General features: G+C 40.6%; 1 protein-coding gene across 1 annotated transcript; it reads right to left on the bottom strand.

The window, feature by feature from the left end:
• Positions 1-228: 228 nt before the first annotated feature.
• Positions 229-26,584, bottom strand: DDA1 (DET1 and DDB1 associated 1). Its single transcript, XM_074305418.1, has 5 exons — positions 26,366-26,584; positions 10,677-10,757; positions 10,088-10,139; positions 7,679-7,740; positions 229-1,147 (listed from the first exon to the last, which is right to left on the bottom strand). The coding sequence occupies exons 1-5, from the start codon at positions 26,582-26,584 to the stop codon at positions 1,037-1,039; spliced, it is 525 nt and encodes a 174-aa protein (XP_074161519.1). The 3' UTR covers positions 229-1,036.
• Positions 26,585-27,233: the final 649 nt, after the last annotated feature.

A 27,233-nucleotide genomic window follows, 5' to 3' on the forward strand; every position in this document is an offset into this window, starting at 1 on the left:
GAAGCTCCAAAGATCCACAGAAAAGCCAAAGACTGAATATGCTTAGACAGTATCATAGCAGAGCTGCCCTGCTCATGAAAAGTACCAGCCCCGAGTGACACTGCTGGCCGGAGAAACTCAATAAAAATGACTGAAGAGGAGAGATGACAGACAACCAGACTCAGACTAAACAGCTTTCTCAGTGCAACATGTACTAATTGTGCTGCCGATCAAATACTCAAGGTGGGATAAGAAATATCCTTTTATTTGATTGGAGAAGTTGAACACGCCAGTCCTTATTAAATTGATGTGGGAGGGGAAGAAAATAATAATAATAAAAACAAAAACCAAAACAAAACAAAAAAAACCAAAGGAGTTCTGTTAAACTCCAGCTTCCTGGAATGGAGGCCCTGCAGTTGGAGCACTCAATACTGCCCAAACATGCAGCCTTTGCCAAGTGCCCAGGGGGCAAAAGAGAAGCCCACAAAGAGCCTTCTGAACTGACCAACTCCAGCAGAAGAGCCCAACAGTTTTTGAGGCTGAGAATGGAGCTGCAAGCAAACCCACTAGCCTCCTAAGGGCCCTGCCATTGGGAGGAAACACTGTGAGCTCCAAGAGGTCCCAGAAGAAGCTTGTGGGTAAGGCCTGGAAGGCCCAGACTGCATTGTCACCAAACCCCCACCCCCAGACTCTGGGACTAGGCAATGCCCCAGCCCTAGAGGGGACAAGACACATAAGGCTGTGCTTGGCTCCCACCTTTTCCCAGCTACTTCCGAGTTAATTAAGTAACAGATCTAGTAAAACCTGGAAAAAAAAAGTGACCATGTATTTTTTAAAAAGCATCTACCAATGTTACACTACACCATCCGATGACTTGCTTTTAACCATCACTCCATACATTTTACAACATAAATAAAAATTACGGAAATAAATACATTGGCTCCTATGAAGTCAGAAGTGGTTTGGGCTGCATAGTGCGGAGGGAAGGGGCTTACACACTGTGATGAAACAAGACAGGAAGCGCCTGTAGACAAGTTGTCGAGGGAAAGCAAGAGTCCTAAGTGTCTTCATTCATGTCCTGGCTGTCTGTCCTGGCAATTTTTCGGGGGGGCGCTGAACTCTCACCTTCTAGTTCTACTTGTTCTTGGTCTCTCTTCTTTGCAGCATTCTGGTTAAGAGAAAGAGAGGAAGAGGTGAGTACTTGGCCAGGTCTGCTCTGGGCCTCAAGGCCATCTGTAACCTGAGAAGACTGGACTAAATGATGGCCACCTGAAACCCCATGGTCTGCACCCCTCTTCTGAAGAAGTACCCAAAAGGTGGCTTTCCCCTTTAGGTGGGAAGCCAGCTAGCCCCCAAGCCCTCCGCCAGCAGTCACAGTGAAGTCTGAGAGCAAAAGCCTGTAAGACATCCCCTTCCCAAGGACCCGCTCCATTCTACCTAATGCCTGGCCTCAGGCAAGGTCCTTCATCCTGGTCTCTTAACTGAAGGGGCCACAGACAATAGCCAGGGATCTCTCTGGCTCTCCATTCTATCATCAGTCACTCTGCCCTCTCTGTTCTCAGTTTCCTCACCTAAAGGTAGCCTGGTCAGTTCCAAGGTCCCCTCTGAGCTCTTAATACTGGTCATGCTGACATTCCATGGCCCTTTCCCCTCACTATACCACATAGCTCCAATGAAATTGGTGCCCAGTTTCCCAAGCACGCTCTGGGCTCTCCTCTGCTCATGCTAAACCTGAGTCTGCACTTCCTGGAGCACTCATTCCCAATGTCACCTCCTCCAAGAGGCTCTCCTGATTGCTGGCACATAGCAGGCACTCAAACAATGCTCTATGACTTTCATTAACAGTTGTCTCCCCAATCCCTATCCCCCAGACAGAGTTCCAAGGAGTAACAGAAAGTATAGGACTTTCCAAATAGCAGGTGCTTAATAAAATGCTTGTATAATAATGTAGAGCCCCACACCAAGGAGAGCAGCAGGAAGCAAGTGAGATGAGGAAACAAAGTGAAGTGTCCAGAGAGAGGAGAGAATGCCATTGCCTGGACAGTCCAGGCCACAGGCCAAACATCTGTCAGGAATGTCAGAGCAAGGACTTGTGAGTGAAGGAATGGCTGACTCTCATGCTTCCGGAGGTCAGCCCAGATAATCTAGACACTTCCAAGTCTTTTCAGTGCAGTAGAATAACAAATCCCTTCACAGGGATCACATTCCTCACCTCAGAAATCTTAGATCTTCAGGACACAGAAGGGACTTTAAGATAGCAACTTGTCCAGGCAGATCAAGTATTATTTTACAGAAGAGGAAACCAAGGCTAATTGATTTCTCCAAGGTCAAGCAGCTAAAATTAGTGGCGGAGCTGTGGCTGAGAAGGCCATGTTCTCCTCACTCCAGGGCAGTGCTTCTCCCCAGGGGGTTCTGAGCACTCCCATCCATCTAGCATCTGTAGCACTCTCCAAGCGCTTTGTGCACATGAACTCACCAAAGCTTCACAACAACCCCAAGTAGGCAAGTGCTGTTCCCATTTTACATCAGGAAACTGAGGGTCAGACATTAAGTGACTTTTCCAGTGTCACAAAATTAGCAAATGACAGAACCAGGATTAAAAAACAGCCTTCTGGTTCCAAATTTTCTGCTTTCTTTTCGATAAGGGGGTACAGCAGCAAGTTTTATGACCCCAACAAAAACCGTGGGGTTTGCAGAGTTGTCCTAATGAGTGATTCTGGCAGATAGATGGGCTTTTTTGGGGAGTAGAGGCCATCATTACAAGCTGGAGCAGGGGAAGGGTGAGGTAATTTAAAATTAAATGGTATGTAATACCTAAAGAAAAGAAAAGGGGCAGTTGGTGAACAAGAGGATAGAGAAAGAATTGGGATGAACTAGGTGCAAATCGCAGTTGGTGAACAAGAGGATAGAGCAAGAATTGGGATGAACTAGGTGCAAATCCAGTCTTAAACACTAAGCGTGTGACTCTGGACAAGTCAGTTGAACTGTTTACCTCAGTTTCTTCAATTGTAAAACAAAGATGATAATTGAAGCATTTATTTCACAGGGTTGTTGGGAGAATATGAGAGAATATATGAAAAAGCATTTCATTTATGACAATGAAGAGGAGCTCAGACATAGCTCCATTTTTACCTAAACCTTATGATGCAATCCTCAGTGCATATAATCATATAATCAATTGCAGCCTGAGTAATTATTATGTGCAGAGAGAATTTAGTATTTGGTTTTTGGAGAATCCAACCCCAAACTCCAGAGCATTCTCAAGACCATTTAGTGGAATGCACAAATGCTCAATGCTCCTCTACAGGCCTTCCTTGAATCACAGTAGCAGAGACCAAAGGGGGCCACTCCCCTCTCATAACAGGCAAACCAGAGAAGCTGGACCTTAGGAGAGCAGCTGGGCCAAGACAAAGGCCTCTCAGGCTTACAAAGTGCCTCCCCTCCTAACAATCTTAAAAGATAACCAGGCCATCTTCACTTACGTACAAGAAAACCTTTTTTAAGGGCTCTACAAAGGTGAGTAGTTATGACCAATGTCTTCACCCCCTTGTTTCTTGGAGTCTAAAACAGGCCATACACACCTTATAATAAAAGCTTAGTGACTTAGTCAGCTAGCCTATAGACCTATGCCCCTAAGACTGCCAAAATTATTTTCTACACATAAGGATTTAATGCAGTACTGTTATTTACCTATCAAGAATAAGGCCAAAGGCAAAACCAGTTTCTGGGCACTTGCTGTGCCTTCACACTCAATTTACTGACTTCATATCAGTATTACATATTATTGCCTATTTGCAGGAAGCTAAAAGGATGATTTTCTCAACTCTCCTCCCCTCCCCGATTCAATCCACTAGGAAGAGGAGAAGGAAGGAGACAGGCACACCTCCAGGGCAGCTGGCTGAGTTGCCAGGTTTGCAAAGGTGAGGCAGTTTTAAGCAAGTAAACCTTCTGCAATCTTGGATGGCTACAAACAAGGGATGGGGGGGGGGGGGCACAGAGGGAGTTAACTGGTCAGGCCCTAGATACCCTTGGCACAAAAGAGAGTTGCATTGGCCAGAAGGCTCAGTTGAGGAGACTATTTACATCTGAGAGTCAGGAGTCGAAGAAGGCAGGGCGAGTATGAAATTACAGCACTTCACGAACAACATCCAACACTCCATGCTGAGCCACTATAACAAATGATCAGAGAACCTTGGAGTTGGAAGGGATCTCAGAGGGAAATGAGGCCAGCGCTTACTTAGCAGAAATCCTTTCCATCAAGAGGCTGAAAAGTAATAGTAGAATGAGCCCTAGACTTGAAGTCAAAGGCTTCGGGATCAGGTCCTAGTTCCACTGCTCCTACCTGCCTCCCTCACTCATAGGTCATCACTTCTCTGCTAAATAAACTCCAATGACTCCCTTAGCAGCTTCATGAGTAGATACTTTTAAGTAACTCCTTTGTCTTGGTCGTGTTCATTTACATCTTCCAATCTGTTAATATCCTTTCTATGTCCTTGTTACACAGAAATGAAAAGTTCAAACTGTGATTTTAACAGATCAGAGAAAAGTGATCTGATCATCTCCCTCATTCTGGAGACTGCAAGTGTATAAAAACAACCTAGGACCTAAACAGGTTGGTATAATTGTTACAACATCACAACTGATCTTTGAGAGCTTCTAGTTCACTAGGACAATCAGTTCTTTTTCACATAACACCCTCTCCTCACCCCTCCCCCCAAAATTATTGTCTAATCAAGATTCCCTTCTTCTACGTTTGGACAGCTATGTAAGTACATTGGCCACAAGGTGATCACCAGGAATGGAGAGAGATGGCAATAAAAGTGGTAGCAGAGAGGCAGAATCTGAGCCAGGGAGATTGCCCCAGGCTACTAGTAAAGTGGGATTGAGCCATTGTTTTAATGGGATGTGACTTAGCCTGGCCAGAGTCAGTGCTTCATTCCATATTGGGGGAACACTGTGAACAGGAATATATCCAAGTATGTGGTTACCTACACAAAGAACTGGCCAGAATGAAAATGACCCTCCAAATAAAGGTCAATTATTATGATTCTTCTTGGTGCCACTTTTTAGGAAGGATTAAGACAAACTGGAGTCTATCTGTACAGTCTAATTCCATGCATCTCAAATTCAACCCCTTCTCCTTTCTCTCAACCCTTAATCCATCTTGCCTAGATTAGTGCAAGGGTTTCCCTTGGTCTCCCTGCCTCAAGCCTTTCCCTACTCCAATCTATCCTCCACATAGCTAATCTGACCATGTCACTCCTTTCTTCAATAAACTCTAGTTGTTTATTCCTTGTTGTTGACTCCTTGTTGTCTCTGGGATCAAAAAGAAATTTCTCTAACCTTTCACTAGCCAGTCCCAACCTTTCCACCCACATTAAACATTACTCTCCTGACCCAATCAAACTGGCTTTCTTGATGTTGTTCCCCCCTCCACATCTTCTGTCTCTGTGATTGTACCAGCTGTGCCTCCAGGTGGGTATGACAGGTATGACTCCTCCCTCCCCTAGAATCACAGAATCTCCAGCTTCCTTTGAGACTCAGCATAAGCACCACTTGCAGCATCTCCTCACTGGATCAAGTTCTACTATCTTTCCTCTCCAAAGTAGAACCTGAGACCTATTTTGTATCTATTATTTTCTGTATACTGTAAATACATAAACATACCTTGTTCTCCTCCTAATTTTCTCAGAGTAAGAGTTGTTTTTTGTTGGGGGGGGGGGTTTTGTTTTGTTTTTTGGGGAGGTAATATTTGTACACTCAACACCTACCACAGTTCCTGGAACACAGAGGTGCTTAATAAGTGCTTATTGTTCACTGATTTACTGGAAATTCTACCATATTGGTTGAAGAAATTAAGGATGGTGAATTTGGAAATGATAAGACTGGGAGACTAAGGATAACTGTCTCTAAGCAGTTGAAGAATATATGAAAGTGGAAAAGAAATGGGCCTTGTTCTGCTCAATCCCCAAGAGCAAAAGGAGGAGCAATGGCTGCAGAGCTGGAGTGTTCCCAGGGTCTCCCAAAGCTCAAGAAGCCTGGCAGGGAGTAGAGACAGTGAATATGTATATAAGTAAGTGTGCCTATGTCTACACTTGTGCATGCACAGCTCACATGCACCTAAGCCTGCAGAAAGACAAATCTATTTAAGAGACACACAGCGGGGCAGCTAGGTGGCACAGTGGTTACAACACCAATCCTGAAGTCAGGAGGAGGACCTGAGTTCAGATCTGGCTTCAGACAATTAACACTTCTTAGCTGTGTGACTCTGGCAAGTCACTTACTCGTAATTGCCTCAGCAATAAACAAACAAAAAGAGAGAGAGAAAGAGAGAGAAACACACAGCATGGTTGGAGATTAAGGATGGAGATGTCTCACATCCTCATGCATACATGTAGGCACACGTAAACTATGAAATATACATGAATCTCAGAAGACAGATACAGCACGGGAGGAGGGAAGAAGTCTGTTTGGAGTGGAATGTTCCATATACTATCTGGTCCAATGGTATCAACTGGCTTTACTTAACAGTTTCTTGTGGTCCTAAGAGAGGATTGGGAATGGGTGTCTAAGTGATTTTAGTGCAGAACAAAAAAGAATCAATAATTTTTTTTTTTTTTAAAGTCCTGACCTGGGAATCAAGAAGCCTGGGTTCCTAGATCTGGCAATGCCAATTGGTCAGTTTATGACCTGCAGGAAATATTTTTGGCCTTTACTGCCTGACTGTGAGGTGATATCTACCATGAGTTGATGTGGCTGCTCAGTCTGTCCATTCCTTAGTTCTGTCATTCTTTGCTCTCCCAGAATATCAAAAGTTGGGAAAACTGCCCTACACTCAGTAGTGTCTCCCTCTCAACATGGGACTAAGGAAGCCATGAGGAATAGTAGAGGGTACTCTTAGCCTCTAAGTCAGACCATCTGTTGAGCCCCAAGAAGGAAGGTGACTTCAAGCAAGAATCATGACTTCTGATGCCCAAGAACCTGACAATCACCTTTTTGGGTCTATATGCTCAGCACCTCACAGAATATCTGGCACTTAAAACCACTTGGTACTGGCTAAGAAATAGACTAGTTGATCAGTGGAATAGGTTAGGTTCACAGGGCAAGATAGTGAATAAAAATAGCAATCTAGTGTTTGACAAACCCAAAGATCCCAACTTTTGGGATAAGAATTCATTATTTGACAAAAACTGCTGGAAAACTGGAAATTAGTATGGCAGAAACTAGGCATGGACTCACATTTAACACCACATACTAAGATAAGATCAAAATGGGTCCAAGATTTAGGCATAAAGAACGAAATCACAAATAAATTGGAGGAACATGGGATGGTTTACCTCTCGGACTTGTGGAGGAGGAAGGAGTTTGTGTCCAAGGGAGAACTAGAGACCATTATTGACCACAAAATAGAAAATTTTGATTATACACCAAATTAAAAAGTTTCTGCACAAACAAAGCTAATGCAAACAAGATTAGAAGGGAAGTAACAAATTGGGAAAACATTTTTACAGTTAAAGGGTCTGATAAAGAATATCTGGCACCTAGTGGCTACCTGAAAGGGTTAGTTGGCTGAGTGACTGATCAAAAGAAATCAGAGTTTGCTCGAGAAGGACAGCCACCACCCATCATTCCCACCTGAATATTCCTATTTCTATAATGAAATGGTATTCTCCCCAAGTTACAACATTTAAACACTTACCTTTTTGTCCCATTGCTGATGAAGATAACGTAAAAGAATGTTTGTCTTTTCTGTTACGATAACTAGAGGGGTAGAGACACAAACAGAAAGGAGCAGTTAGTCATGATACTTCATTTTCAATCACTGTGTCAATGACACATGACAGTAGCAGCTTAAATGTCCAGCAATCACAGCCGATGGAGGGGCTACAATTATGCAACTTGTCGTCTTTGCCTAAGACACAAATATTGTTTTAGCTCTATCACAATTCCAACCACTAGAACTACTTTGAATTAATGGGAAATCTTATAAAATATTATAAAGCAAAGAGCTCTACACCTCATACCATGTGACTTCAGACAAGTCTCTCACTCCCCTCTGAGCCAGTTTTTTCTATTCAATGAAGGAGATGGATTAGGAGGTCTTTTCCAGATCTCAAATGTGGCCTCCTTCAGGGCACAATATGAACAAAGTATTTCCCAGCTCTAGGCCAAGTCCTTAGGAGGTCTGTTTTTTGTTAAGAATGATCTGTATTTTCAACAGAGTATATTAAATGCCTGAGGAGTTTAAAATCGGGCAAAAGAACTTCAGGATAAAATTCTATTTACTTCATTAACTGAAAACTTCCAAATACAAGCTATTTCCCAATTGATAAATGGTCAAAAGATATGAAGACAACTTTCAGATGAAGAAATTAAAACCATTTCTAATCACATAAAAAAAATGCTCTAAATTACTATTTTCAGAGAAGTGCAAATTAAAACAACTCTGAGGCACCATTTCAAACCTCTCAGATCTGCTAAAATAACAGGAAAAGATAATGATTAATTTTGGAGAAAACCAGGACACTAATATATTGCTGGTGGAACTATGAACCAAAGGGCTATCAAAACTCTGCATACATTTACTAGGATCATATCACAAAGAGATCATAAAGGAGGGAAAGGGATCCACATGTGCAAAAATGTTTGTGGCAGCCCTCTTTGTAGTGGCAAGGAACTGGAAACTGAGTGGATGCCCATCAACTGGAGAATGGCTGAATAAATTGTGGTATATGAATGTTATGGAATATTATTGTTCTGTAAGAAACAACCAACAGGATGATTTCAGAGAGGCCTGAAGAGATTTAAATGAACTAGTGCTTGAGTAAAGTAAGTAGAACTAAAAGAACATTGTGCACAGCAACAAGATTATGTGATGATCAACTGTGATGGACACTTTTCAACAATGAAGTGATTCAGGCCATCTGCACTCAGAAAGAAGACTATGGGGATGGAATGTGGATCAAAGCATAGTATTTTCACCTTTTTTGTTGTTTGTTTGCTTGGGTTTTTTTCCCCTCATGGTTTTTTTCTTTCACCTTTTGATCTGATTTTTCTTGTGTAGCATGATGAATATGGAAATATGTTTAGAAGAAATGTATATGTTTAACCTATATTTGATTGCTCGTTATCTAGGGGAGGGAAATGGGAAGAGGGAGAAAAATTTGGAACACAAGGTTTTGCAAAGGCAAATGTTGAAAATTATTTTTACATGTATTTGGGGAGCAGGAAAAAAAAAAGAAAACTTCCCAAAGAGCCATCATTCTTCCAGCCATACTTTATAGGGTCCCTAGTGTTATAAGTATCAGCTTGTCCTTAATAACAGACACCAAGCTCAGATAAAAACTATTCCAGATTGTTGCTCCATAGGCTTAGCCTTGGAAAACCAATAATTCTATAGAATTTATCATTGCTATTATTCTTACTATTATAAATAGCAACTCATATTTATATGGCACTATACAATTTATAAAACAATGTCTCAGAAGGGTCTTATGAGGTAAATGTTGCAAGCATTATTATCCCCATTTTAGAGATGAGGAAACTAAAATGCAGAAAGAAAATATGAGTTTTGGGGATTAGGAAAGAAAGATAGCTACAACCAGGACTGAACCCAGATTTCCTGACATGATATCCAGTGTTGTTTTTTACAACACATATTCTTCAGTACATTCTTATTCAGCCAAATCTTTCTTCACAGAAAGGGTAAAAGGCCAACTTCTACCTAGTCATGTCCCAATTTCCCCAATGAAAGGATATGGCTTAACAAGGCTTACTTAACTAAAGTAACAGCACCCTCTTCAGTAAAAGAAAGGAGTGAGAAGCTTGACCCCAGATGTTCTGATCAGAGAATTCAGAGTTACGGAAGCTAGCTTGCTATAAATGGGGACAAGAGCAGAGTGGAGATCTTGATCCTCTTTTCCTGGGCTCAGCCGCTCAAACACAAATCACTCTGGACCATACCTCTGGTTGGCCTGGGCTTAGCCTGGCCTGACATGTCAGCATCTTTCTCCTAGAAAGACAGAAGGTGCTCTCCTTCTCAAGTAGTAGACTCAAATCCCTGTTTGGCATCTAAGCACAATAGGGTCAAGAAAAAGATTTCACTTACTCTGTTCTGATGGATATTCTCTTGTGGGAAGATAGACTGATGGCCGTCTGTTCTGTAGGAGAATCAGAAAGGAGGAGATTAGGAACCATGTGCTAATGAGGAATGCCCAAAGTTCTTGTAAGTGAGGATGAGGACATATTCTACCCCTTCCCACAACCACTCAGCTCAGGTTAGTTACTACTGTGTTACAGAGGCAGAATGTGACACCTCATAACTTAAGACACTTGGAATTAAAATGGTAAGGAGGATTCTCCCATGATAGAGTTCAATTCCTTAATTCACAGAAAGGAAAACACTCAGAAATCCATATCCAAGCTGAGACTAGAGCTTGCAACCTTCAACCAAGTATCCTTCCCACTCCACAGTACTGTGTCCTTACCTTTAATGGGGAAAACACATGAAACAAAGCATAAGCCACAATTAATAATCCATCTGAATCATATGCCTTACAATTGCTTAGCTGTAATTAGTTCCAAACTAACTCCAAGGTCCCTCTGGCAAAAAAAGGAGCTCATGGCAAGGGACACTCCATCCAAGTGCCTCTTTCCACAAAACCTCTAGGAATACCACCCCACCCTTCAAAACTCACCGAGGCTTTGCACACCGAATCAGCATGAAATCTACTAAAATTGCTTTTGTTGTAGACAGGTAATCCTTTCAAAAAATCTGCCTGGAAAAAACACAAGAGATCCAGTAACATCAGTAAAAGACAATGGACAGATTAGCCAGCAGAGAGTAGCTCAACCACAGTAGAGAGTGACCTCCAGGATCTCAAAATGGAGTCATGAGGGTGAAGAGTCAATGCTGCCCTTTACTGTGTGTGATAAGCAAGGCCACCATTCAGGTACCTGCAGGCTCTCCAGGACTTGGAATCCTTTATATAATTTGTCCAGACAGAAAAGGAGAAAGAAAGGCTCCATTTTGGCCTGGAATCTTTCTATGAGAGGAAATCCACAAAGGGCATTGAGTGGTCTTCCCGTCAATTGTTCTCTCCTTCCACCCTCAGCAGAAAAAGTCATTTGCACCAAGAAAAGGATTTATAGTTAAGGGACTTAAGATCACCATGGAAGAGTTAGAAATGGGAAAAAGACAGAGACAGGGCAAACATCAGTAAAACAACTACTCAGAGTCCTTTCTCCCCAACCCCCAATCAGAGGTACCTTTTTTTTTTCTTCTTATCCACATCTTTCCACCCCTTCCTCTCCTCCTTTCCTATTAGAAAGGGTGTAGGACCTAAAGTCCTAGATGCAAGGCCTGACTCCACCACTAATCACTTTATAAGGTATAAACTGGGTATAATACTTGTACAGCCTGTCTCCCAGGATGATTGTAAGCAAAGTGCTTTATAATCTGTCAAGTGCCACAGAAATGTTATTATTTCAGTTCATCCTGTTCCTAGCCCAAGGATAATGTTTTGCTAAGCCCATTGGCAATGCTCACACAGCCCAAGTTTCACAGTGGATCCAAACACCATACTGTGGCTCTTAACTACTGTTTGCTAACACCCCCTCTGTACAATCACTTGACGAAGCCATCACTGGTATTGACGACCCTTCCCCACTCCCACCTCCAAGTTGACTTCTTGAGGAGAGTTTCTAGTGATGAGCCTCCCCATACTTAACTAGTAGTTAAATGAATCCTTTGACAGGCATATTAACAGTCACCAGGCCAATACACAAAGCTTTTCTGATTTGGTATATCCTGCCTTTGTTGACACAGACTTCAGAGGACCCAAGGATACCCCCACACCAGCAAGAGGAATTTAAATAGCATTTTATCGAAAGTCCTAAGAAACAGTACAGGGTTATGGGAAGGACAAGGACCTTGGGTTCAATTCCTGACTATTCTCGATTCCCTCAATGACTCTGGATAAGAACTCTACATTATCTGGGCGCCTCAGGTTTTCACCCATAAAAGGATTTAGATTAGCTGATCTCCAAGGTCTCTTCAAAGTTTTTTAAGAATTGCCACCCCTCTCCCCCTCCTCAAGTGAGTGAATCACAACATAGTATTGTCACTTTTTTTGTTGTTGTATGCTTGTATTTTGTTTTCTCATTTTCCCCCCCTTTTGATCTGGTTTTTCTTGTGCAGCATGATAATTGTGGAAATATATATATATATAGAAGAATTATACATGCTTAACATATATTGAACTACTTGCCATCTAGGAGAGGGAGAAGAAAATTCGGGACATAAGGTTTTGTGTGAATGTTAAAAACTATCCATGTATTTTGTAAATAAGCTTCATTAAAAAGAGAAAGAAAGAATATAAAAATGTCCAAAAAAATCTAATGGATTTTAAACATTATTTTCCATTAAACTTCATCCTATCAGTTTAAAAAGTGTCCAGGAACCATTTGTATTGAGATTTGAAGTATCTTATACTTGGGCATCTTGGGTGTCTTTAGATTGCCCCATTACTTTGGAAATTGGTTGCCTCGAAAGGTCCTTTCTTCTTGCAGATCTTCAAGCAACCATTTAGTAGGCATGTTACAATGGAGAACCTTTTCTATATGGGTTAGGTGAATGCTGACTGAGATTCCCTCTAATTCTTAAATTGTATAATATGTACAAATTGACCACTTTTAAAAATATATATATATTAAAAAGCATTCATTAAATACAAAAATAAAATAAAATAAAAAATAAAAGAATTATTCCCCTTCCAAGTCAATAGTTATCTCCCTAACTTGCGCTCTTAATAACAGAAACTCAAGTATTAGACTTGCCAGAAAGTACATGGTTGAGACAGTCTTCTACAATTGTTTTCTCTAGCTCTAAAAGTCACTTGAAAATTGTATTTTTTTACCTTAGTAAGAAGAAACAAGAAAGTCTCCTGTTCTACGAATGCTAAACAGCTTTCAAAGGAAAGAAGACTGCTGCAAAAAACATGAGGTAAAGAGCAGACAAGAATTAGCAGGAAATCATTTTTGCTGATCAGCTAGACATGTTATCCTCGAGAAGGCAGCTGAGAAGAAAAGGAGAGACTAGGAGATCAGCATTATCTCCTCAAAAATGCCGAGGGAGACACTAATATATTGTTGGTGGAACAATGAATGGATTCAACCATTCTGGAGAGCAATTTGGGACTATGCTCAAAAAGTTATCAAACTATGCATACCCTTTGACCCAGCAGGGTTAAAGGAGGGAAAGGGACCCACATGTGCAAAAATGTTTGTGACAGCCCTTTCTGTAGTGGCCAGAAATTGGAAATTGAATGAATGCCCATCAATTGGGGAATGGTTGAATTAAGTTATGGAATATTATTGTTCTATAAGAAATGACCAGCAGGATGAGTTCAGAAAGTCCTGGAGAGATTTACAGGAACTGATGCTAAATGAAATGAGCAGAACCAGGAGATCATTATGCACGGCAACAGCAAGATTATATGATGATAGGTTCTGTTGGACGTGGTTCTCTTCAACAATGAGATGATTCAAACCAGTTCCAATTGTTCAATGATGAAAAGAGCCATTTATACTCAGAGAGAGAGGACTATGGAGACTGAATGTGGTTCATAACATAGCAATCTCACTCTTTTTGTTGTTTGTTTGAATTTCATTTTTCTTTTCTTTTTTTTTTAAACTGGTTTGATTTGATTTTTCTTGTGCAGCATAATTGTATAAATATGTATGCATATATTGGATTTAATGTATATTTCTACTATATTTAACATATAATGGACTATTTGCCATCTAGGGGAGAGCATGGGGGAAGGAAGCAAATTAGGACACAAGATTTTGCAAGAGCTAATGTTGAAGAATTGTCTATGCATGTTTCAAAAAACAAAAAGATATAGATATAGACATATATATAGCTATAGACACCCACACACATATACATATATTTTATAGACACCCAGGAAACACACTGTGATGACCAGACCTGGAACTTTGCAAAAGAGGTGGAGATGCAAGAGCCAAGTTCCCATTTCAGCTTTGTCACTACTCTAATAAACAGGTCTCCTTTTAACTGAGTGAAAGAGGTCATTTGCTTCAATGGCTACCTAATCTTAAATACTGACAGGTATAGCCTCAGTCAAACTGAAACCTGTTATAGATCTTAGTTTAAAAAAATAAATAAATAATCAAGATTTCCCACTGCATCCAGGACCATCTCCAGTCATTTTGATCTGTTATCTTTTCACTGGATCCAGATGGCTCTGGAGAGGAAAATGAGGCAGGTGACCTTGCCCGGCCCTCCTTCACTTAAACCAATTCACTTGCATGTCATGGCATCACCTCTCTGACATCATGGTCCTCTTCAAAAACAAAGGACAGACAACAATTCCACTATGGCTAATAGCAATTAAGTGACGTATTGGGGTGGAAAGCCGCATTTGGAGCAAGGAAAACTTGAAATCCTGTAAGCCTCAAACTTAGTTTCCTCATCTACAAAAAAAAGGAGATAACAGAACCTAAGTAACACCTTTGTGGTCATGAGCAATTCACTCCCTATCTATGTATGTATTACTGGGGTCTGAAACCTGATTCTTGGGTTCATGAGCTAAAAGTTATTTCCTTTGTAATTATAGGATTGCTATTTCTCAAATAGATGTTCAGATGCTTTCAAAACACTCTGAAGACAAAGCAAAGCAAATCTAAAGTGATGACAGAGAAAGGTGGCTGATTCTCCAATTGATGAATGGTCAAAGGGTAAAAACAATTTTCAGATAAAGATATTAAAACCATTTTTAATATGAAAAAAAAGTTCTAAATCATTATTGATCAGAAAAATGAAAATTAAGACAACTCTGAAGTACCCCTACACATATTTCAGATTGACAAGAAAAGATAATGATGAATGTTGGAGGGAATGTGGAAAAACTAGTATGGGATACTAATACATTGTCAGTAAAGTTGTGGACTGATTCAACCATTCTGGAGAGCAATCTGGAACTATGACCAGAAGGCTATCAACTTATGTGTGATTAGCAATGTCTCTATTGGGAAGTATCCCAAAGAATTCTTAAAAAAGGGAAGAAGACCCACATGTGCGAAAATGTTTGTAGCAACCAGGAACTAGAAACTGAGTGGATGCCCATCAGCTGGGGAATGGCTGACTAAATTATAGTATATGAATATTATGGAATACTATTGTAAGAAACGACCAGCAGGATGATTTCCTGAAAAGCTTGGAAAGACTTACATGAACTGATGATAAGCGAGAAGAATCAAGACAACACTGTACACAGCAACATCAAGATTCTGTGAGGATCGACTGTAATTTCAATAATGAAGTGATTCAGGATAATTCCAATAGATTTGTGATGGCGAGAGCCATTTGTATCCAGAAAGAGGACTACAGGGACTAATTGTGGATCACAACATAGTATTTTCACTTTTTTGTTGTTGTCTGCTTATATTTTGTTTTGTTTCTCATTTTTTTCCTTTTTTATCTGAATTTTCCTTTGCAGCATAATAGTGGAAATATGTATAGAAGAATTGTACATGTTTAACATATATTGGATAACTTGCTATCTGGGGGAAGGGAGGGAGAAAAAAATTTGGAGCACAAGGTTTTGCAAGTGTGAATGCTGAAGATAATCTATGCATATGTTTTGAAAATAAAAAGCTTTATTAAAAAAAAGATGGCTGGCTCATAATAAATGTATATATGTATTTAAAGTTAAGCATTACAGCACAAGATTTTCCTTGCTGTGACATAGGGTTTAAGGAAGCATTATTATCCCTATTTTAGAGACAGGGATCAGAAACATAAGGTGACTTTCCCATGGTTAACGGAGACAGGTTTGAGCCTAGGTCTCCTGATTATCAGTGTTCTTTCTACTCTACCACCCTCAAGATGGTAAGAAGTGGTTTGTTCAGGGTTACAGTTTGTTCAGGGTTACAGTCAATGCAATGCATAGAGCCAAGTTCCCTAACCATAGCATCCAGGACACAGGGCCACCACAGAAAGCTCAGCAAAGTCTCCAGCAGAGGGAACATTAGGGGAAACATTCTCCACTGAACATTTCAAACACCACCATTGGTTTCTAGTGCAGCCTCATGGGGCCTTCTTTCAGAACCAGTATAACAGGTCTGAAGCTCAAATGCTTAGTTACAAAGACAGTAGGAACTTCATTAGGCTGGTACATGAAGTTAAATTCCACCATCTGTATTAGAAACCAGGCATCAAGTCTGAGGAAAACCAGGCTTCTAGGTAGGAAGCCAAAAACAACAGGCCCCATTCATACATCTGTAGCCCTTTTAAATTAGAAAGCATTTTGCATATATAACCTTTATTGACCCTCACAAAAACTCATAAGACAGATAGAATAAATACTTTTGAAAAATATGAACAAACTGAGATAAAACTACTTACTTAATGTTACATAGTTGTACATGGATTATTATGATTCTTCTAGCCCTAAAGCTAAGAATAATGGGCATAAGAGGCTGGGGGGCTTATTCACTATAAGTCAATTGTTTAAACATCTACAATGTGTAAGATACTTAAGTCAAGAGCTAGGTTTTTAGAAGAGAAAAGGGGAACAGATGATAAAAGTATAAATGGGAACATTTCCTACCTATGTGACCCTGGGCAAGTCACTTATCTCCAATTCTCAGCCAAAAAAAAAAAAAGTACAAAGGGAAGAAAGGAAATCAGAAAAGTAGTCTTCTCTTCATCTATAACACGCCATGGATCCAAGAGACAATACTGATAAACTAGTAACAATCAGAAGGGACAAAACCCTCCTGGATACCTATAATACTCTTCACTGCTTGGGAATCACTGCCACTTGACTACTAGGGCATGCTGAAAAAAATCACTTAGCAGGGTTATACAAGATCCAGGGATGATCTATAAGTTTTGCCACCAGGCCTAAGAAAACTCCATGATTTTTGAAGGATGAATAAAAAGATGGTTTCGATTCTACTTAGAGCCTGTCATCAATACACCATCTGATAGCATGGGTTCTGTAGATTATCGCTTAGCCTTTCCTCATCATGGTTCTGTCCAGTCTTGCCAACCACACCACTAATAAGATGAAGTCATTTTCATATTTGTAGGTTCACACGTGCTGGCTGCTATATCCCTGATATTGTAAACCAGTGGTGATTGTATTGGTGGCTCTCAGCAAAAAAGTCAACCTCTCTCACCACACCCTCCAAAGAAATGGGTTCTACTTTGGAGTTCCTTGTGAAATTATTCAAAAGGTTAAGTCATCATAGATGGCAGGGTAGCTGAGATTGGCACCTGGCATTCAGTAGAGATCAGTATGTAATTAATAGTTGCTCTCAGGTAGGCTGCCTACAAAAACCACTCGTAGCTACGTCACTCAGCAACATCAAAACTGGAAAAGTCTTATCCTAATCAATGGAAGGAGCCAGAAGTTTCAAGAGACATGGCAAGAGAAGCTGTATTTCCTAACCAAAAATTAAAGGTTTTGCAAGGGTCGATGTTGGAAAAATTACCCATGCATATGCTTTGTAAATAAAAGTAATAAAAAGGAAAAAAAAAACATACAAGCATCTTTTTCCCATTATCCTATTTATTTTTAAATGCCACCCTTAGTCTCCATTCAATAAACTCCAGTGGTACCCTGTTACCTATAAAAAATACCTTATATGGCTTTTAAGACTTCTAAGAAAAATTCTCCTCCAATTCTTCTCCAGTCTTAAGACCTCCTTACCATTCCTTCCACACTATGCTCCATCTCCTGATACTCCCTCCCAAATCCATGCATTTCCATTGGCTACCTCACAAGCCTGGAATGCCCACCTTGGCTCCCTTCTAGCTTCAGCCAAAATCCCACCTTCCACAGAAGCCTTTACCAATTTCCACAATCCAAGCACTTCCACTGAGATTAACTCCAATCTGTCCTGCAGGTCTCATTCATATATAGTCATTTACATGCTGTCTCCCCCATTAAACTTAAGTCCTTAAGAGCAGGTTTTTGCCTTTGTACACCCAATGCTCAGTTAGCATAGTGCCTGTCAAAAAGCAAATGTTCCCCCAAATGCTTTTTGACTGGATCAGTTTCCCACCTTACACTTTGCCTCTCCTCTTTATGCCACACTAAACAATCGCCTATCTTAGAAGACAAGAATTCCAAACTGAAAACCTACAGCCCAGATATCACAAGCCTTAATGAGATAGTAAAAGTCCAGTGGCCTAACAGGAAGCAGTGAATCTTTGTTTCCTGTTATCTTGCTTAAAGCAGAAACCACAGCTGCCCAAACTTCCTAGAAATATGCTGTCTTAATAAAACTAGGGACAACAACAACAAAAATCATCTGTTTCCAAATTGAAATCCAAGAAAAGATGGTTGTTTTCAAACATAGTTATCCTCATTCCACTTCATTACTAGCAACAGGGTTTCTTCTAACACAAATCCCCTTTAAATAAAAACAAAGTCCTTATATACACCAAAATACTTGTAAGCAGTACTTTTTGTGGTAACAAAGAACTGGAAACAAGAGTGGATGCCCATCAACAGAGGATTGGGTAAACAAAACATGGCACATGAATTATAATAGAATATGCTGTAAGAAATAATGAATATAATGAAGATAGAGAAGCATGGAAAAATTTACATTATCTGGTACAGAGTGAAATAAGCAGAGCCAAAAAACAAAATACATGGTGATAACAAAAATGGGGAAAAAAAAAAACAAAACTACATACACACGCAAAAATTTATGTGGATATTGCAAAATCACAAAGAACAAGTACAACTCCAAAAAAAAGGTATGAAAAAATATCTCCACCCCACACCTTCACAGAGATGAGAAGTCCATGGATGTGATACACTACAGACTTTTTTTGAAATTATGATTGATTTTGCTGAGTTTTTTTTGCCCCATTTCTCTATTTCTTTGAAAAATATTGTTACATGAGTTGACTCTCTGGAAGTGTGAAGATACTCAGAAAAATCCTGGCAATGTAAAAAACAAAAGATGTCAATAAATGTAATTTCTTTAAAAATTATCCCATTCTTAGAAAATGAGTATATGCCCATCAACTGGGGAATAGCTGAACAAGTTGTAGTGTAGAAAAATAATGGAATATTATTACTCTATAAAAAATGATGAACAAGCTGATTTTAAAAAGGCCTGGAAAGATTTACATGAACTGATGCTGAGTGAAACAGGAATAAATTGCACACAGTAATAGCAAGAATGGGCAATGATCAATTATGAAAGAGTTGGTTTTTCTCAGTGGTTCAATAATCCAAAGCAATCTCAACAGACTTTGCATAGAAAATGCCATCCAGAAAAAGAATTATGGGAAAATAAATGTAAATCAATACCTGCTGTTCACTTTTTTTTTTTTAATCTCTCCCATGGTTTTTCCCTTTTGCTCTGATTTTTCTCTCCCAACACAATTCATAAAGCAATGTGTATTAGAAATAAATTTAAAACATCATCCCATTCTGATCAGCTGTAAATTGACTATTAGTCTCAGCAGTACAGTGAAACAACTACTACTCTTAACAGACTTATCATGAAAAATACTATCCATACACAGAGAAAGAACTGATTGTGTCTGTATCAGATTGAAGCATTATCTCTCTAAAAATTTTTTAATATTTTTTTTAGGGTGGGAAATTATGTTTTCTTTCACAACTTGACTTTTATGGAAATGTTTTGCATAACTTCACATATGGTTTCTTAATAGGAATAAGGGAAAGAATCTGGAACTTAAAAGTTTTAAAAACAAATGTAAAAAAAAATTTTTTAAATTCAATCAGGTGGAAAATATCTAATTAAATAATTAATTTAAAGAATCATCCAATTCCCAAGTATAGGGGAAATGAGGAGCAGAATATTTTCAGACCCAAGATAAAATTGCTATCATATATCCAGAGTTGTTGGGAGTAAAGAACTGACTTTATTAAACTTAAGCTCATATTTATAAAATAGTTTGTAAAGGAGCAGCTGGGTAGTGCAGTAGATAGAGCATCAGCCCTGAAGTTAGGAGGACTTGAGTTCAAATCTGCCCTTAGACATAATGCTTCCTAGCTGTGTGATCCTGGGCAAGTCACTTAACCCCAATTGCCTCAGCAAAAAACAAAAAAAAAATTAGTTTAAGTGTTTCCCTCATAATTTTGGGATCATAAATTCTTTTGGCAGTCTGATATAGTCTATGAATCTTTTCTAGGAATAATGTTTTTCAATGCATAAAATAAAACACATAATATTACAAAGGCCAATGAAAAATATTTTTTAAAAATTTTCTTAATGGACCCTAAATTAAGAATCTCTGCATAATTTTCATTCATTTATTCAACAACCATTTTAAGTACATACTATCTTCAGAAAACTGTGCTAGAAAATAGGGAAGCTACAAAGATAATTAAGATATAATCCCTGTCCTAAATAATCTTGGAACAGGGAAGAATGATGAAGACTAGGGAAAAACTGCAATACTAATTATTTCCAATAAAGATTTTCTCCTATGTCTCATCATGGAGTGGCGGTGACCCCTTGTTTCTTAAAGACTTCTAAAGATGGTCTTCCTATTTCAAGTTTCTCCCTTCTCCAAAAATGTCAAAGTGATACTTGTAAAATACTATATCACTCCTCTTGCTTAGCAAACTACAATGCCTCCTTCTTCTTGGATCAAATACAAGCTCTGTTTGTTTGGTATTTAAAGTTTTTCCCAACCTGGTTCTAATTTTCCTTTATAATTTAATTTTAGTTGCCTTTGGAAAATGGAAAAAAAATTACTAGTCAGATCTATGGATAAGTTAAAAGTTTATGATCAAACAAGATATAAAAGGATCATGAAAGACAACATGAATTGTGATTATGTAAAATTAAAAATTTTATGCATAAACAAAATCAATGCAGCCAAAATCAGAAGGAAAGCAAGAAACTGAGGGAAATTTTTTTACATTATGTTTACCTGATAAGTTTCATTTCTAAAATATATAAAGAGTTGATCCAAATTTAGAAAAATAATGACAACAGATATTAACAGACATTTTTCATAAGAAATCAAAGATAACAATGTCATATAAAAATTCTTTAAAACTACTAATAGAAAAATGCAAATTAAACAATTCTGAGGGGTCATTTTACACCTATCAGACTGGTTAAATGAAAATGACAAATGCTGGAGGGGATATGAAAAAATAATACAGTAATATATTACTCTATTGATAAGAGTTGTGAACAGAATTACATAAAAGGTAGTGGAAACTGTGCATACCTTTCACCTAGCAAATGGAGGAAGGAGGGAAGAAGAGAGGAAGGAGGGAAAGAAGGAAGGAAAGAAGAGAGGGAGAGAGGGAAGGAAGGAGGGAGGAACTTATGTGTACAAAATATTCATAGCAGCTCTTTTTGTGGGGGCAAAGAATTAAAAATTAAGAGGCTGTCCATCAAGTGGGGAATGGCTGGACAAGTTGTGGTATATGAGGTAATGGAATAGTACTATGCTATAACAGTGAAAGAGATGATTTCAGAAAAACCTGAGATTTATGACTGACACAAAGTGAAGTTAACAAAACATTGTACATAACTGCAATGGTGTAATGATAACAAACTGACTTATTTTTCTTGTTTTTTTTTTCTTTTTTTTTTTACAATATTGTTAATATATAAATATGACTGATTTCATGTATAGTAGGTATCATATTATGATTTAAGAGAAACCTAAGATCTATGACTGACACACATGAAACAAAACACTGTATGTACATAACTGCAATAGTGTAATGATAACCAACTATGACTGACTTTTCTTGCTTTTTTTTTTTTTTTGCAATATGGTTAATATGGAAATACAACTGACTTAATGTATAATAGATATCAATCATATTGCTTGTCTTGTCAATGAGCAGGGAAGTAGCTGAAGAAAATTTGGAACTTAAAATTTCAAAAATATGAATGTTAAAAAAATAAAAAATACATTACTCCCCTTTATATACTCTTGGTCTAGCTAAAATGGCTTTATTATTATTTGCATTCCATTTCCTACCTCCATGCCTTTGCACACTACCCCTCTTAGAATCTCTAGTTTCCTTTGGAGTTCAGGAAAAGCATGACTTCCAAAAGGATTCTCCCAAGTACTAGTATGTTCACTCCACCAAAAAAAATTACCCTATAGCAATTATTTTGTAAATACTTAAATGTTTACACATTTTTTCTCCCCCAAAAATCTAAGGTTTTTCCAAAGACTATTTCATTGTATTCCAAATGCTTGGAGAATACAAGACAATTGATTGACTGGTTCTACAATCAGCATTCTCCTGAATACAAGCCTACAACAAAATTTGTGTTAAAAATCTATTGGTCTTAGCATCAGCAAAGCTAAGTTTGGAGAAAGTCATTACCCAAGAGATGTTACTCACTGACTAATTTTTCTGGCTAATTATGAATGGTAGAGGGGATAAAATCCACAATGGTATAGGGAACACCTACAACAATAAAATAAGGAAAAATCTGGAAGCCTCCATGCAAGAGGCAGCATTTGAGTTGAACCTAATATTTCATAATAAAAAGAGCTAGAAGAACAAGTAATCATCTTGACCAACCCTTCCAATTTGCAAAGAAAGGGATGGACTGATTTGTTTAAGACCCAACAGCAAATTAGTTACAAAGCCAGGGTTACAATTCCCAAGCCGGTCTTCTTCCTACCATACTATGCTATCATCCTAAAAGAAGAAACTGATATTGCTAATCTCTGAGGAATATTTACTTTGCCCATAGCAGATGCTCAATAAATGCTTGTTAAGATTGTGGGTTCCTTCAGGGGAGGGCTAATGTCTTATTTTATCTTCATATGTCCAATGCCAAACAGTATTGTACATAGTAGGTATTTAATAAATGATTATTTGATCATCTTGAATTAAGACAGAAACATATGAGACATTGGCAGCTAAGAAGTGCAACAGATGGAGTACCAGGCCTGAAGTCAGGAAGACAACTTCCCGAGTTAAAATCTGACCTTAAGATAATTAATAACTGTGATCCTGGGCAAGTCACTTTGCCCTGCCTGCCTCAGTTTCCTCATCTGTAAAATGCATTGGAGAAGGAAATGGTAAACTACTCCAGTGTCTTTGCCAAGAAAATCCCCAAATGGGGTCACAAAGAGTCAAATGTGACTGAAAAACAATGACTGGGGGGAAACAACAACAAAAAACATAAGACATGTTGGAGGGAATACCAAAAATTTTTGTACGGTTAAAACAAATGGAGAAAAGATTAGAAAAACAGGCTGAAGCCAGATGGAGGGCCTTGAATGCCAAAACAAAGAATTGAAATATAGTCCCATGTTAAAGTTAGCATATCCACCTTCTATACTTCTGGAACACACATTATTTATTTCCAAAAGCAGAACTGCAAGACTCTATATAATCAGAGTTCATTCAAAAGGTACTTAAGAAAAGGCTTTATATACAGCTGATGTTCTCTCAAGCCCTATTCCCTGAGGGAATTATAATCTTGCCAGGAATAACACTCAGGTCACATTAAAAATTAATCTCTCAAAGCACCCTTAGGTGAAGGCTGGCTACCTAGGACCACATACCTTTTCAAGTCTCAAACTCTACCAGTCCACTTGCTATGTTCTAGATCGCTGGTTCTCAAAGTTTTTGGTCTCAGGAGCCCCTGATACTCCTAACAATTATTGGGGAGGCTCAAAGAGTGTTGGTAAATTATAAAAATAGCTTTAACTTCAATGCTCTCCTGAAACCATCTTGGGGACTCCCCCCCCCATACGGGGGGAATAAAAGAACCTGGAATTTCATTCTGATAAAACAGATGAAAACATTCATCAACCATCCAATAGGCCACCCTGCACTTACCCCCAGCACAGCATAAATTATTAGGGGATAACAAACCATAAAGTTCGGGGAGAGTGTCAGGGAAAGCAGGATTTCAGTAATGCTGAATTAGGTAAGCCTGAAAACAAAGTCACATGTGAGAAAAATCTGATGCCTCAACCCCTGAGACCTAACTGTCTGTGGTAGGAAGCTCTGAAATATGGGGCTATGTGGAAATGACTATTGGTCGCTCCAAGGGGCATGCATGAGGACTCATCCACTAGGCATGAAGTCCTAACCCCCCACCCACCTCTCCCCAGGCCCCGCCCAGGGCAACAAGCAGAAGAGGGAGGCTGGCATGGCAGGAAGCAGAAAATGGTAAACATGGTGGGGAGAACATGGCCTCTTCATTCACTGGCATGCGGGACACCCCTCCCTCTTTCCTGCAGCTTGGAAATCATTCCAGGGATCAGCTCCCCAAGTGGCTGAGATGCAGCAGGAGCAGGGACCTACTGGAACAGAGAGATGGCAGCAGAGTTCTGAGAGACTTGGGGGAAAGGGGCAGAAACAGATCCTTCTCTGTCCTACCAAGCTCCAAGGAGCTAAAAGGTCCAATTGGGCTGCTGAGCAGTGACTCAACTAGAGTCGGTTGCTTGACACTCCTCCCCCTCCTCCCAACAGAAATACATCAACAATCAACCACCACAACAAAATGAAACACTGCTCACCCCTATAAGCTCTAAGGGGTGTGGTCTGTAAGAGGGGGAAGGGCTGTAAAGAAACCTTAGAAATCATCTAGCCCAACACTTGCATTTTGCAGATGAGGAAATTCAAATCTTAGGGAGGAGACATTACTTGCCCAAAGAGTGGTGAAGCCCTAGGAACAGGTTAGTCCTGACATCCCCCCCAGCGAAGAAGCAGAGGGACTGCCCTTTGACTATGAAACTTTTTGGAAGAGTAGCAGGAACACAGTCGTTTGTGAGGAAAGGGCACAATGTGCACAATTGTAAGAGTGGAAAAAGCTGCTAAACTGGTATCCCACGGAGGGAATCAGCAGAAAGAAAAGGTAAAAAAAGGATTTCAGGAAGGGGTCAAAAGGATGATACACAAGGATCCAAGAAAAACCTTGAGGGAAAAAATCCAACTCCCAACAGTAGTGCTGGAGTGCAAAAGGAGATTAAAAACTAAGAATTGCTCACATTTCCCTAGCACTTTGGGGTTTCAAAACAGTGTGTATGGGGGGAGGGGTAATTTCGATAAAAAATCGAGAAAGAGGCTATGGACACTATTATCCTCATTTCACAGATAGGGAAACTGAGGGATTACATGATTTGCTGCAAGATCACAAAACTAATTTGCATGAGGCAGGATGCCCAGGTGTTTCAGTCTTCAAATCTATAATTCTACCCACTATGTAATACTAGTTCCTCTCAGCAAAAATGGAGAAAGGTAAAAGAAATAATAATGGAAAAAAGGGAAGGGGAAAGGAATAGGAAAATAATGATTAAGATGAAAGAATGAGACACGGAAAGCAAGCTCTGGTCTGAGGGTGGGCGTGAAATAGAAATGAGGGGAAGGAGGAAAGCTCGGGAACATCGGGGACACGGGTTATGTTTTTACTCTACATGAAATATTCCAACAAGTGGGGGAGGGTTGGAGGAAGCGGGGAGGTGGGGGTTGGGGGGGTGGAAGATGGAAGGAAAGCCGGGGCGCTACACCGAGGTGGTATCTAGGGCTGGGAAGGGCCCAGTGTGGAGAATGGGGGAGGATGTGCAGCAGAGGATGACAGCAGAGCTAAGGGCCAGGGGGTAGATAAGGTCCCCCGGGGGAAGGGAAAGGGGGGGGGAGGAGAAAGTGACAGGAAGGGTGGAAGCCCGAGGGCCTGAGATCTCCAAGGAGGGAGGAGGTGGGTGAGGGGATACAGGGGAAAGGAAATGAGTCAGGTGGAGGATTGGGGAAGGGGTTTTCTTGTGGCTGATCAAAGGGACCGAGGGGTGATTCAGGATTCCGGGAAGGGGGGAAACAAAAGGATCGAGGAGGAAGGTTGGGGAGAAAGAATCCAAGGGGGAGGCGGGAGTGGGGGAGGGGATAGGTGTGTCTAGACTAGAAGATGAAAGATGGGGAAGAGGAATGTTGGGGGAAGGGAGTTAAGAAAAGAGACAATGGAAGGGAATGTCGGAGAGTGGAGTTGGGGGGGAGACCAGAGGTGGAAAGGAATGGGGATGACAATGAGGGGGACGGACTGGGGAGGGGGCCAGGGACAATTAGTAAAATAGCGGAGAAGGGGGCGAAGTAAAAATGGGGAAGGGAAAACGAGGAAACTAAGGGGGAAGGGTGGGGTGTAAAGGAAGGGCGGGTGTGGGGGAGGGGCGACAATGAGAGGAGGGGGAGGGTGGGGGAGGGGCGACAATGGGCTAGGGGAGGGACCCGCGGCAGCGCCGACCCGATCTGGGGACTGCGCCCTCAGCGGCGCCTGCCCTAGCTCCCGAGCACGGGTCCGAGCCGTCCCCGAGGGCAGGGCGCCATTTTGTGGGGCAGGAACGGGTTCGGGGAGCGGAACCTACCATCTTCCTCTGCCTCTTCCTCAGCCGCCGCCGCCGCCGCCACCACCACCGCCGCCGCAGAACAACTTCTAGCCCGACGCTGCCCAACGTGACGCTGCCGTCGCGGATTGGTCCAGGGTTACCCCGCCCCAGAGGCTTGAGGACGTTTTGCCCATCCCCATTGGCTAATAACCAAACAAGTCCATGCTTATTGGCTGAAATGGAGAGCCCGCCCACCATACACGCAGTCGTGCTTGGTTGAAGGAGCAAAAAACCCCGCCCGGGAGTTTGAGGGAGCAGGATTCCGGAAATGGACCGAGAAACGGAGGTGGGGAGGGGACGAGCACCGGAGCTCGCCTTCGAGGCCCATGGGAGTTGTAGTTTGAACAGCGGAGACCCGTTTCTTCTAGGGAGGTTTCATTGCATGGTGTCATATAGCTACTAAATCTATCAATCAATCATTCCACGAGCTTTTATTACGCGTTTATGTGTCAGGCACAAAGCCAGTGAGACAGTCCCTTTCTCCAAAGAGTGTACGTTATTTTGAGAGAGAAAATACAAACTAGTCACCAATAGGTACCGGATGACAGGAACTAGATGTGGATGGAAAGGAGGCAAGGCGGCTCCCGAGGCGCGTCTGGAAGAGAGCCAGTCTGAGGGGGGAGGACGCCCTGGGAACGGGGCCCGCTGTCAGGGACTGGCTGTGATTTCTGGGTATAAGGAGCAATAACAAGGCCAGTGTGGCTGGGTTTAGGCTCGGTCAGTTACAGCCATTGTTAAAGCTTACAGAGCACCACGAGAGCTCCTAACAGCCATCTTCCTCCCCTCCTCCCCTCAGCCGCTCCGTGACATCCCGGATGGGAGGAAAGGCCAAAAGCCTTACGTACAT

The sequence above is a fragment of the Sminthopsis crassicaudata genome, chromosome 1, assembly GCF_048593235.1.
Source record: "Sminthopsis crassicaudata isolate SCR6 chromosome 1, ASM4859323v1, whole genome shotgun sequence".
Taxonomy (NCBI): domain Eukaryota; kingdom Metazoa; phylum Chordata; class Mammalia; order Dasyuromorphia; family Dasyuridae; genus Sminthopsis; species Sminthopsis crassicaudata.

Coding starts and splice junctions, on each gene's coding strand:
- DDA1 (XM_074305418.1), bottom strand. CDS start 26,584: ATGGTGGGCGGGCTCTCCATTTCAGCCAATAAGCATGGACTTGTTTGG. Junction 10,758..26,365: donor GGAAGAGGCAGAGGAAGATG/GTAGGTTCCGCT, acceptor TGTTTTTTCCAG/GCAGATTTTTTGAAAGGATT. Junction 7,741..10,087: donor AGAATATCCATCAGAACAGA/GTAAGTGAAATC, acceptor CTACCCCTCTAG/TTATCGTAACAGAAAAGACA.